At 36.4% G+C, this 14,100-nt stretch overlaps 1 protein-coding gene across 1 annotated transcript; it reads right to left on the bottom strand.

Annotated features, from left to right (window-relative positions):
* Nucleotides 5,721-6,170, bottom strand: LOC109218161. The gene has a single exon (XM_019382507.1). The coding sequence runs from the start codon at nt 6,168-6,170 to the stop codon at nt 5,721-5,723; it is 450 nt and encodes a 149-aa protein (XP_019238052.1).

Below are 14,100 nucleotides of genomic sequence, written 5' to 3'. Positions count from 1 at the left end.
GAGGTGACGAGAGTCCGTGTGTAGCTACTATTATGTTTAAGTCCGGGTAGTCTAGGACCCAAAAGCATGCTTTACTTTCTATATTTGTAATTCTATTGTGAATTCAAAAATTTTCAATCATATTGAACTTGGCAAATGGATTTCTAGAAAGTCAAACATCATTTTCTTTACCGTTAAAGATAAACTTGACATTACTTTGGATGATTGCCTTCCTGATAAAACTATTGATTGATTGATTGATATGTTTAATTGTGATTGACCACGTCACATATGATTCGCGAGCGAGATAATAGATGCATTTATGGTTCGCGCCGTTCGACCCTCTGGCGGTGCACATTTTATTTTTATGTTGGATCTAGCCGTACGACCTCGACATTATTTGCGCATGCTACTTGCCCGGTACTTTCTGGGATTTGAATTGTCTAAAATGCCTTGGAATATGGATTTTTAACTGAAATGTTATCTATGAAAAAGCTTGTCACTTCGTGTTATCAACTGTTATTTATTTATGACATCCATGCTTAGCGTAATACTTAAATTATGTTATTATCGACCCTAGTACGTGTCAAGTCGACCCCTCGTCACTACTTCTTCGAGGTTAGATTGGATACTTACTGGGTACATGTTGTTTATGTACTCATACTACGCTTTTGTACTTAAATTTACAGGATCTGAGGCACGTGCATCTAGCTACCAGTCCGACACACGTTTCTGATACTTGACTGAGATCTCACAATGAGCTGCCCGTTTCTGAGCCGTTCAGCAGCATACCAGAGTTTCTCTTCTTTTGTTGTTATTATGTACTATCTATTCTGTTTCAAGCAGTAGGATAGTGGTATTCTTTTGTACATTCTACTAGTTGCCCTAGTACTTGTGACTTTAGTCTCTGGCACACACATTAGTAGACTATCATTTTTGGGTTGTATTTCTACTGTTATGAAATTGTCAATTATCGTCTGTTTTAAATATAAGTTAAGGGAATGTTGGAAATGTTTAATACTATTGAGAACTCACTAGTTGTTAGGGTTGGCTTGCCTAACCACGGTGTTGGACGCCATCACGACTTAAAATGGAATTTGGGCCGTAACACTCCTCTTCTTCTTTCAAGCAGATGAACTTTTCATGGTTTCTCTAGTCCAATATTGAACTTTTCAGTATCAAAAATAGATATAATAAAAGCAATTATTTAGATACATGATATATATTATAGGCAAATTAATACTATTTAGAAAGTAAGACTATCAACTTTTCTTGACTCATTTGATTCCCGCAATATTATTTTGGTTCCGCTATTGTGTCTCTTATTCTCTTAATCTTTTCTTCTTACAATAGTTATGGGTACGAGGGAGAGCAACATGGATGCTTCGTTATGAAAGGAGTGAGACAAGAAAAGATTAAGAGAATAAGAGACACAATAGCGGAACCAAAATAATATTGCGGGAATCAAATGAGTCAAGAAAAGTTGATAGTCTTACTTTCTAAATAGTATTAATTTACAGGATGAAACGGAATAAATCTTCCTGCAACAGTGGCAATACAAACTGCAGGATACCAAAACACTGCTGCAGATTCAGAAGGCCACTCTGGCTGCGGTCCTGGCGTAACCGCGGCAGGACGCGCAAACTTCTGAACAGACACTTTTTCCAGAACAAACATCACACCTCTTCCAATAATTGCCTATAAATTCTGAGGCGTGGCTTCGTTTTTAATACACTGAAAAATTACAACACTTCCTTCTTTCTGAAAATACTGCATTCTAATTCGCAGTCTCTCTCTCTCAAATTCGTAAGTGTGATTTTGCTCCGTTCTTTGAGTTCGTTGGTATCCTGCAGTTTGTATTGCCACTGTTGCAGGAAGGTTTATTCCGTTTCATCCTGGGAGGATTTAATCCATTACCTTGGCAACGTATGAGGGGGTTAAAATTCCTTAAGGACGCACAAGAAAATTGTGGACTCGGAATATTTCTTATTCTTTACTGTTTTTCAGTTTCTTTTATTCTTCTAACAGTTTTCTGATTTTGTGTTTTAACACAGTAGCGGATCACAGGATTTATGGGTGAATTTCTATGTTTTGCTTGGGCATTAATTAATAGGAAGAATTACACAATAGATCACTCCATAAGGTGACCTTGCAGTATTTTAGTCCAGTTATAAGTTTGCAAATGTAGCCAAATATCAATGAACTCATATCCGAATTTTTTTCTTTTTTTTCTTTTTTATTCTCTAGACTAGATCTTCCGGCGTGAAAGATCCTTGAGTTTCCATTCTCCTTTTTCCTCAAGTTTGTACATACCTATCCCATCTACAAAAATGCAAAAATAGACGCGAAAACCTAAAATCACTTTTTCTTCAATGCTAATCTTGCTAATTATGATTTTGTGAAAAAATTGGAGTATGTATTGTTTGAACTTATTAAAAATAGTCTAAGTAGGTTGTATACAAAGTGTGAAGTCATTTGGTGAAGTTTTGGACTAGTTTTAAACAATAATTGCAAGTGAAATCGTATATGACGTTCGTCAGAGATGTTTGTACATTTTATATGTATATAGTTGTATGTTTATACAACTATATACATAATGTAGCTCTTTGTATACAACTATATACATAATGTAGCTCTTTATACGACATTATACATGTTTATACAAAGAGCTACATTATGTATATAGTTGTATAAAAGTGTATAGCACTGTAAAAAAAAATATTCGTGATACCTATGTATATACGTATAGAAGAAGAAGAATATGTGAGAAATTTACCAAATACATGTAAATAATGTATTATTGTGTATGAGAGTTGTTTATACACTATATACAATTTTATAATATTATCATACAGATGAATCCTATCAACGGAGCTTCACATGTTCTTCTTCTTTCTTGGGGATTTTCTGAAATTAACTCAAATCTAGCTTAAATCTACTCCAAATGATCATTTCAAATTTAAGTTTTGAACTCCTCTTGATTATTCCAATCAATTGGGATAACACCCAATCCAAACAACTAACAAATCAAAAAACGCAATTTCTGAAATCGAAGCTTTGAAACAATTTTAATGGTGACTTCTATTTTCCAAATTTTTAATCAACCACTTGAATTAGAATTACACGTGGAATGAGGATAAGACTGAGACCATGCCAATATCTTCTTTCTAGTTTGGTGATCCAACAACCTACCAAGTGAACCTCTTTAGTGCAAACACAGTTCTTTCAACTCCATTGAAGGAAGTGATCTTCATATGACTCCAGAAAACTAATTCTTTAATGTATTATTTTTTCTTCTTCATCCAAATAGTGATTATCGGATTTAAATCTGGAGGAGCGTTGATGGAGAATAATAATGATAGAGAAAGTTTGGGATGCAAAATTGGGACACGAGGAGAAGAAGAACACAGAAAAGAAAAAAAATTAGAAGGAGTGGGTTAATGGGTGAAAAGTAATTTTCACAATTATATACAACCTGGGCTACACTGGGTAAGGGCTTCAAACGTGGGTCATTTTTTGATGGATTAGTTACCTCCTATAGCAAAGGTTGATACCTTATTTATTTTAAATAAATACCCTTTTAAAAAATTATATTCCATAGCTACCTTTTAATTTTTTATAGAGATGCTTCAGTGTTGTTTGATCCGGGTCTACGTATTCGTATGTGTCATCCTATTTTGCCCTGTATTTGGTCATGCCTAGTGATGCATTGGGTATTCCTGTTAACGTGTCTACACCGGTGGGTGACTCTATTGTGGTCGATCGAGTCCATCATTCTTGTGTTGTGGCGATTGGNAAATAAGCTTTGTATTATTTTTCTATCTCATATCCCCTCAAATTTCTCCTATCCCCTACCTCATATCTATTCTCCCTCTCTCTCTCTCTCTCTCTCTCTCTCTCTCTCTCTCTCTCTCTCTCTACTTCCCGATGTCTTCTCCACCGCCGGATGCTGGAGCAATTGCCATCACCGTTTCGACCATAGCCGTTATTCATTGATACCGCCGCCCTCAGCCTCCCAATCTCATTCTCCGACGCAGCATATCGGATCAATAAAAACCTCCATTATTTCATCGGTAATTACGTGCTAATCGTCGACAATCGGAGGCAACAGTGACGGCGAGCGAGGACTGGATACTGATGTTGCTTCAACGAGACGACATTAGTGTTGTTCTTGAACAAAGACGACGGAGTTAGGGGCTGAGCAACTTCAATTTTCTGTTAATATAATTCAATGTATTTCAACGTATCTCGCTGTATCATTGTCTTTTTTTTTCATTGTATTTCAATGTATCTCGTTGTATTCTATGTATTTATGTATTCATTATCTTTTTTTTATTGTACTTTAATGAATCCCGTTGTATTCTATGTATTCACTGTCTCTCTATATTACATGGATGTATTCATATGTTTTTAAATTAATATAATTTATGTATTCAGATGTATTATATTATTTCTCTGAAAATTGCTATCTTTTGGGGTACTTTTCAGCTGAGAATCTTTTTTACAAATGGAAATACAAAATTTGTGTGTTATAATTGAGTTTGTTGAGCTATATTAGGAGTCTATTATGTTAATTAATTCACTTTCAGTTTAAAAACAGTATAGTCCCCTGTTCCGCGTCGTGAATACAGTCGAATACAATAATCTGTTCAGCTGTAATCCCATGTTTCAGGCCATGAATACAGTCGAATACACTCGAATACAAAAATCTGTCTAGTGTAATCCCCTGTTTCACGCCTAGAAATGATATCGTATTCCTGAATACAGTTGCTTAAATACATCGAATACACTCTAAAAAATCTGAAAACATAGCTATAGGAAGTAATATAGTAAATAGTAGCTACAACTAGCTAATAACCACTAAAATATAGCGGTTTCTGAAAGTTTCTCTTTTTCTATCGGCTATTGAGCCAAGTGATGAGGAGTGTAATTCTCCCTTATTTTATATGGTCCAATCTCACATCTCACTAATCTAACATAGAAAATTATAAGTGATAGAACTCCTCATTTTTTCAGAAAAATATTTTCCACGACAATATTTTTCTTCATACCAAATACAACCTACATGCAATTGCCCGATTTGATGGTATAATTTGGACAAATTTAAGCAAATATCAATAGTTTAGACGCTGATTTGGAAACTTTTCTTTTGAATGTTTCAGCTTCTCCTAATAGTTTACTAGTATTGGTTTCGTCTTATTTCAACTACTCTCACGTTTTAGATTTCTGGGGTTAAAATTATCAATTTAAAACAAAAGCCTTATTGTCTTCATGTTACTGGATCGAGTCACTAGATACACTTGCCTTACCTAGTTTGGAGAAGAAATACAAGAAAATTGATCATCTTCGTAAATCGTAGAGGCAACAATACTAGCTAGAAGAAAGTATAATCAGATTCAATGGCTTTTCCCTCTTTGCATTCGACTGATCCATTATTTTTTATATCAAACATATATATAGAAACATAACTAAACACTAGTAAAAAACGGTAAATTCCGACAGACGTGAGCAATCCGACAGAATATGGCTCGACGGTAACATTTCGATGGATTTCCGACCGATTCGTCGGGACGTCCGTGATTAAAAATTGAATAAATATTAAACTCCGAACTCATAATTTTCAAAATAGAACGCGTTCAGCGCCTAAAAACCTTGAAAATTGAACCATCAAATTTAAACTTGTATCCGCTTCTAGATCCATCACCTGCTCCAAATTTAGCTTAACCCAAGAGCCATTAAATTCAAAAGACACCATTATTTTTGCTTGTAATCGCATAACTTCTACTTCTTGGATACTTCAAATCTTTCTTCATATTCATCATTATAACATTTTCTTGATCCTCTCCTAAATCACAAGGCTTGTCTTCATCAATTCTTGTCATTCCCACACTACAACTCCTCGCCACTTTCCTCGAAGACATTTGTTGCCTTATCCGTTGTTGCGTGAGAAAGTTTAAGTCAAAATTATCCCCCATGCTTCTAGCAGATGCTGCTCTAATTAGCTCTCGAAAATCTTCATTATCATAATTAGATGAGCTAACGGTACTATAACTCTTTGGCAATTTACTAGGATTCACAACTGAGTAATTTGTCATACAGTTCACGTAAGAGTCTCTTGCTTTTGTTAAAGCCTTCCATGGCAATGCAAGGATTCCAATGAATCTGTTTTGGTTACTCACTTTACTCTTCATTTTTCAAGATTTGAACTAGCACTAGCTAGCTAGGAACTTAGATAAATATGGAAGAATAAGAAGAAGGTTGTGTAAAATTCAAGATTTTTCAATGGTTTGGATTAGAATAGATGGTTCTAAAGAGGAATGTTCGAATAGTAATGTGGAAAAGTATGAGTATGAGATTATTTGTTTGCTGTGATATGAAGGGTTTTAATAGTGAAAAAGTGTGAATAAATACAAGAACGGTGGCGTTGGTGTACTTTTTCCAATATGACACGCAAGATAAGAATAAATATAGAGAGAGGAATGTGGATGTATTATTGAAAAGGATAAGAAGGCAATTATTGTGTATATAGGCCAAAATTGAAGAATTAAGGAAAGCAAGCAAAGAAATGCTGACAGCATAGATCTTTAATTTACAATGTTTTTTTTTCCTTCCTGTTTAGCCATCCTATATTCAAAGTAACTTAGATTAATTTGAATTTGAATCTGATAAACTTCGTAAGGCTGTAAAGCCTTTCCATTAAAATATTCTTCATTATTAAAGTTCGAACTCAAACATCTGGTTAAGGATTGAGGACCTAATCGTCATCTCACCATATTTTGACTGTGATGTTTAGCATTGACTTGTTATGAGTCAAGTCTTGTGCTGATTCAGCATTCCACATCAGTCTGATATCAAATTGGTTCAACTGTCAACTGTTTTCTAATTGTTAGGAGCTTAATTAAATGCTTGATAAATAAGTAACATATTTCGTTTCAGATAATATTGAATTCTATAGGTGTTTCAAAGCGTGCCTTATTAATATATCACACAATTGAAAGTTTTCGCCCATGTTAGGTGTTTTGTCACGATCCAAAATTCCACCACATGCGTCGTAATGTCACTTAAGCCAACTTTTTTTAATAACAATTCAAGCCAAGTTTTTTTAATCGAAACCAACAGCAGAAATAATCACACAACCTCCCAAGACCGGTAGTAGTGAGTCATGAACTCTAACTGAATACATGAATGATCTGAAGGAAATTAAATATACAATACTGCTCGAATAATAATAGTGATAATACGATAAAAGGGAAAGACTCCAAGGGACTGCGACGACCAAGCAGCTCTACCTTGAATCCTTGCGATCACGCTCTAACACTGTCCGAGTCCGCTATCTCCAATACCTGGCTCTGTATAAAAATGTACAGAAGTGTAGTATGGGCACACCACAGTGGTACCCAGTAAGTATCAAGACTAACCTCGGTGGAGTAGTGACGAGGTACAGTCAAGACACTCACTAGTCTAATAACTATGCAGTATAGTATATAAAATTAATAAGAAACAGTAACAATGATGGCAACAATAATCAACCAGTGATATAAACAGCAGGCAACAAGAACACCATATATATTGCTCAGCAAGTAATGAATACAAGTACGACCAATTAATTAAATTCTTCAAATATAAATCTGTATAAATCTTCCCAATAGTAATCTTTAGGATATAATATCTTCCGATAAATATATTTCGAATATACTTCCTTCAAATAAAAATCTTTCTAATATAATTCTTTCAAATAAGTATCTTCCCAATATAATTCTTTCAACAAATATCTTCCAAATATAATTTTTTCAAATAAATATCTTCCCAATATAATTCATTCAACAAATATCTTCCAAATATAATTCTTGCAAATAAATATCTTTCGAATAAAAAAATTTCAAATAATATTTTTCGAATATAATTCTTTCGAATAAAAGTCACCGTGTGACACCTCATTTCAAATCAAAAATACGGGTCTCAACCTATTTTCATATTTTCACGGCACCTCGTGCCAATAATTTTTATCACAACCGCACGGACAACTCACGCTCCAATATCGTCATCATTTACTCACGGCACCTCGTGCCATATTTCATATCACGACTGCACAGACAATTCACGTGCCAATATCATTTTTATTATATAACCATGGCACCTCGTGCCCATATTTCATATCATAACTCTACGGGCATTTCACGTAAAAATAATAAATTCATCTTTTATCCCCGGCACCTCATGCCCATATCATAATCCGCCCGGCAATATCCACAGGCTCATAATTTCAACATATATCTGACTATTATCAAATTTACTGGAATTATAAAATAAATTACACAATATATAAAAGAAATCACCAGGAAATCACAACATCGCATAAAAATCACCAACACAATATTCCCATGTCACCACATATCATCCTTGACCATAGCCACCCTTATCGCTCCTGTAATAGCCACCCTTATCGTTCCGTTTAATAGCCACCCTTATCGCTCCGCCCAGACAATATCCCAGCACATAACCACAGTGAAATGCCACCCTTATACCCACATAATATGTAACGACCCGATCGGTCGTTTTGGGAAATTAAGCTCCGTTCAGCGGGATAAGGTTTGGAACATCTTCAGAACCTAAGTATCGACTTGCGTGCACAGTGGAATTTGGTTTCCGGATGGTTTAGAGTCAATTGGAAGAAGGAATCTAGTTTTGGAAGTTAGAACAGTGAAAAGTTGACCGGAATTGGACTTTTGAGTAAACGACCCCGGAATGGGTCGTGGACGATCCCAACAGCTTCGTATGGTGATTTTGGACTTAGGCGCGCGTCCGGATTCAGATTTGGAGGTCCGTAGAGTGAATTGAGGCATTTTGGCGAAAAGTGAAGTTGGAAAATGAAGAAGTTTGACCCACAGTTGACTTTTGTGATATCGGGGTCGGAATGCGATTCCGAAAGTTGGAGCAGCTCCGTTATGTTATTTTGGACTTGTCTGCAAAATGTGGCGTCATTCCAAGTTGAATTGATAGGTTTCGACATGAGATTCGATATTTGAAGATTTGAAAGTTCATAAGCTTGATTTTTGGTTTGACCCGTCGTTTCGATGTTGTTTTATGTGATTTGAAACTTCGAGCGAGTCCGTGTTAGGTTTTATGACTTGTGTGTGTGATTAGACGAGGTCCGGGGAGCCTCGGGTGTGTTTCGGATGGGCTACGGACCATTTTCCTCCTATTTTGAACTGTTGTTCTTGCTGCTTTTGATATCCTTCTATGCGATCGTGAAGATTCTCCCACGATCGTGATGCATTGTTGAATACCACCCCGAAATCCTTCTTCGCGTTCGCATCTGTCTCATCGCGTTCGCGAAGCTCAGCTTATTTCTTCATCGCGTTCGCATTTCACCTCACGCGATCGCGTAAGCCCGCACCCACTATTCTTTGCGTTCGCATCCTTATTCACGCGATTGCGATGTGCAATCTGGGCAGCATCAAAATTTCTTCTACACGATCGCGACCCTTCTCCCGCGATCGCGATGCACAAATACCTGGGCAGACAGAATATATCCCAAATTCGAGGGTTTCACCATTTTTATCACATTTTGACTTCTAGAGCTAGGTTCTTGGCGATTTGAAGGGATTTTCACCTGGGCATCTTTGGTAAGTGCTTCTCACTCGATTTAGACCAATTTTCATGAATCTCCTCTTAATTTCATCCTTTAATTTTGGATTCTGAATGAAAAATGGGCAAAAACTTCATAGACCAAATTATTGAGTTTTGAGGGGGTGTTTGACCTCTGATTTGAGAGATTTTTATATGGTTAGACTAGTGAGAGTACGAGGGTTCTGAAAGTGTTAAATTTATCCGATTCCGAGACATTGGCCTGAGGGGCGTTTTGATCATTTTGCCTAATTTCGCGCTTTAGCTTTGAATTAAATAGTAGAATCAGTTGCTTGAGATGTTATTTACAATGTGTGATTTAATTGAATAGATTTGGGCCATTTGGAGTCGAGTACTCGTGGCAAGAACGTGGTTGCTAGTTGATTTTAGCCGGTTCGAGGTAAGTATCTTGCCTAACCTTGTGTGGGGGAACTTCCCCTTAGGATTTGAGTCTTCTTTGTTGATTGTATTCCTTGTACGCGAAGTGACAAGTGCGTACTCGGATTTATCTGTGGAAAATTTGCCCTTTTAGGGTCTTAGATCCTTGTAATCACCGAATATGAAGTTGTTCTTGATACGATTGAGTTCCCTGTTATTAGTTTCACCTCTACATGACTTACTTGGAATTTATTTGCCCTTTTTGGTTATTCTTGTTGCCTAATTGACTTTTACTTGTTTAACTGTAGACATTTGCCCTTCTATAGTCACATTATCATTCCTAACTGCTTGTCTTTATCTTGAAAGCATTATTTCTATCTCTCGTGTAATTAATTGGTCTTAATTGAAAAGAAGTTAGATATCCTATGTTTAGTTGATATTTCCTTAATGTAATTATTTGATTCATGTTAACTTCCTTGTTGTTGAACTGAGTATTTGGGAATCGTTGTTTCGTATTATTTCTCCTTGTTGAGTTGTTCTTATTGCGCTTAGTATTTCTCTGTTACGGTTATTCCTTATGAGTTAGTTGTACCGTCTTTTGGTGAACGGAAATACCTGAGTTGATTCTCTTGCTTTGTTCCTGTATATATTGTCATTTGTTGTGTGGTACTTGAGACTGTGATGCACGAGGTTTCTGTCGTGCGGTCGTTGATACTGTGATGCACGAGGTTTCTGCCGTGCGGTTATTGATACTATGATGCATGAGGTTTCTGCCGTGCGGTCTTTGATACTGTGATGCACGAGGTCCCTGCCGTGCGGTTGTTGTTGAAGGGTTGCACGAGGTCTTTACCGTGCTATTGTAGCTATTGATGTTTTGCACATGCGCGTAATAAGGCGGGATATGTTATATTCTTATATGTGGGTTGCGCATGTGGCGGAATAAGGTGGGAACATTGTGATGCACGTGTGGCGAAATAAGGCGGCGCTTATTATGTTATTAATTGCACACGTGGCGAAATAAGGTGGACTATGTCAGGGGTTGATTGTAAGAATTGTGACGGCTTGTAGAGGCATTCCTATTTGTTTTATATTGTGATTGTGGGTTGCTTACCCGTATGAGCGTTACCGCTTGGAAGTTGTGAGGAAACATTCGTACGTGCGGTCCGTTCTCCTTTTCATGTTTTCTGGTTGGTAGAATTCTTGTTAAAAACACTTCCACAAGCATACACGTAGTTGGACACCCCATTAGAGGTGAATTCCTTCCGATTTTTCTAAGGGTGGAGATACGCCCTCCTTTATCCATTATATATGTGAGAGTGGCCCTAGTTAGCCAGTTAGTTGTCCGCATGACCATGAGATTGATGGGGCACAGGATGCCAAGTGTTAGGTTTCAGATGCCGGGTATTCGTGAGTTGTGGTTTGTCCGAGACTAGGTAAAAATTGTGGAAAGAGTTGAATAAGACCTTATGTGAACATTATTGTATGATATGAGTTATTGACTTGTTTTTCCCTGTAGACATGCAATTTTTGACCCTCCCCAATATTTTTTATATTTTAGCATGTAAATATTTAATCTAGGCCTAATATAGCTATTTCAACTAATTTGTACTCTTTTACGTTATTTTAATACAAGAAAATGAAAATTACAAAAAAAATATATTTTATTTTATGCACCTTTCATAAAGTTAAAAATATACAAAAATAGTACCTTATTTTTACCTTTATATAATCTTAGAAAATACAAAAAATATATGTATAATAGTTTCATGTTTTAATATAGTTTAGTTTAATTAATTAGAATTTGTTTTTGCATCATGTAGTATAGTTATCTTATATTAAAGGAATTTAGCTATGATTTTGAATAATAATTTTTGGAGTCTTCTTAGCCCAAAATTGAGACACAAAAAGACATGGTCCAATCTAATTACCCTTAGCCCATTCTTCCCAACCGATTAGCCCATTTAAGTGCAAGATTTAATCATAGCCATCTATTTTCCTTCTAATCCAATGGCCATCATCCCTTCCCACTTCCATATAAAATACCCAATTATAGAAACCCTACCCTAAGTTTTCAATCCCAACACCCTATACAAAAAAGAAAATAACACCTAAAGCTAAGGGAAAAGGCTGACAAGAGCCGCATAACAGACCCTTCCCATGGTTCTGGATTTTTTTTTCTTCAATTTGGAAACCCAGCGAAGACAAACGACTCCCTCTCTATCGTCTTCTTCTGGAGAGAGATTAGAACAACCATAGACAAAAAGAAGCTGCTACTTCTTCATCAAAAAAACCAACAGATCCCATCCCCACACGACCCATGAACGTTAATCACCAAATGACCCCATCTCCACCAGCAACAGAACCAACCTCCACCCCTGAATTCGCCGGAAAACACTCACACACAGCCACAAACACGCACAGAAACCAGAAGGGAGGCAGCGAGTTTCAGCCCAAAATCGAGTGAACGTTAGCTCCGAGCTTGGGTGACGAGTTTTTCGGCGCCGGTTCGAGGTTCCTGCGATGTTGCCATTAGAACTTTCTGGGCTTTGTTCATGTATTATGGCAAATATTCCGACTCTGTTCTTGCTTCATTAATACAAAGGTTCATTCTTATTTTATATCAATATTTTCAATTTTTGCTTCGCGATTGAAATACATAATTTGAATCTGTCTAAATGTCCTGAGTTTTCGTCGCTTCTATCCAGTATGAGATTTTGACTTAGATCTATGGATATGTGCTCAAACGCATGGATAGTGAGTTGGTTTTGGATCTGTGGATATTCTATGCCGCAAATCTTTGATTTCTGATTTTTTTTTCTATCTTTTTAGTTGCATTTTTGTAAGTTTCCAATGTGAGTTTGTGCTGTATTCTTCTCACGATTTTGAGCAGTATTTGGTCGTTCTTTTTGTGTTTTTATTGTATTATGGTTGATCTGTTTGTTCAATTATAATTGAGTTGGAATTTCGGATTGATTTGTTGTTTTACTAGGATTCTGGTTGATTTATGTTTCTTTGCAAATTTGTTCGTTTTCGTTGGTCAGTGAAATTTTATTTCGTTCATTGTGTTCAGCTGTGCAAATTGAATTATTCGTTTGTTTAATAGCTTAGTTTACTATTAAGAAGTATTGAAGTTAGGTTGTAGATTTGAATTTTTACGTGATTCTGCTCACCAGATTTAGCCCAGTGCAATTTTCTTAGTAGTTGTGTAAATATGGCCTTAAATCTTTGGTGGAAGTAATCCTTTGAAATTAGAATTCGAGGCGTGCTATTTAACAAATTTCCATTACCCTCGCAAAGTTAAAAACGCGTAGTTGCTTTAGGCGCGTTGTTTTAATAATATCACCTTCCTAAACTCGGGTGTGCATTTCATGTGACCCAAATCCAAATCCTAAAACGTTGAATAAAATGTGTTTTGGATTGCGGGTGCATTTCATGTGACGCGATCCAAAGACATATTTTAGATGACGTTCAATCTTCCTTAAAATTAATTAAAAGTGGTAAATAATTTAAAATTGCACCATAGGTCCAAAAATTCATTAAAATCAGATAATAGGCATAATTATAACAGTTGAGCGACCGTGCTAGAATCACGGAACTCGGGAATGCCTAACACCTTCTCCCAGGTTAACAGAATTCCTTACTCGGCTTTCTGGTGCGCAGACTGTTAAATATAGTCATTCTTTTCCTCGATTCGGGATTTTCAAGCCGGTGACTTGGGACACCATAAATCTCCCAAGTGGCGACTCTGAATCTCTTAATAAACGAATCCTGTTTCGATTGTCCTTTAATTGGAAAAACTCCCTTTTATTATACCCTTCACGGAGTGTAGTAGCGAAAAAGGAGGTGTGACACTTCCATGTCGACATCCTCAAGCTTTTACAACCTTTGTACATAACAAGATTGGCACATCAAATCACTTCTCACAATCACATATAACTTGGTGGTATGGAAATCAACTAAGGCAATCAATTCACATATTTTCATACAAGGTACACATACCGTATGCTCGTCACAACAAGGGGATTCTACAAAAGTCAAAGTTAGCCATACATACCTCGTTTAAGCTTTCCTTAAGTTACTACGACGTTTCGAAAATTCTAGCAATCCCAATCTACT

Source organism: Nicotiana attenuata, chromosome 2 (genome assembly GCF_001879085.1).
Source record: "Nicotiana attenuata strain UT chromosome 2, NIATTr2, whole genome shotgun sequence".
Lineage (NCBI taxonomy): Eukaryota > Viridiplantae > Streptophyta > Magnoliopsida > Solanales > Solanaceae > Nicotiana > Nicotiana attenuata.
This window is presented reverse-complemented; position numbering and strand designations above follow the sequence as displayed.

Excerpts from the sequence above, each read along its gene's own strand:
- LOC109218161 (XM_019382507.1), bottom strand. The coding sequence starts at position 6,170 with ATGAAGAGTAAAGTGAGTAACCAAAACAGATTCATTGGAATCCTTGCA.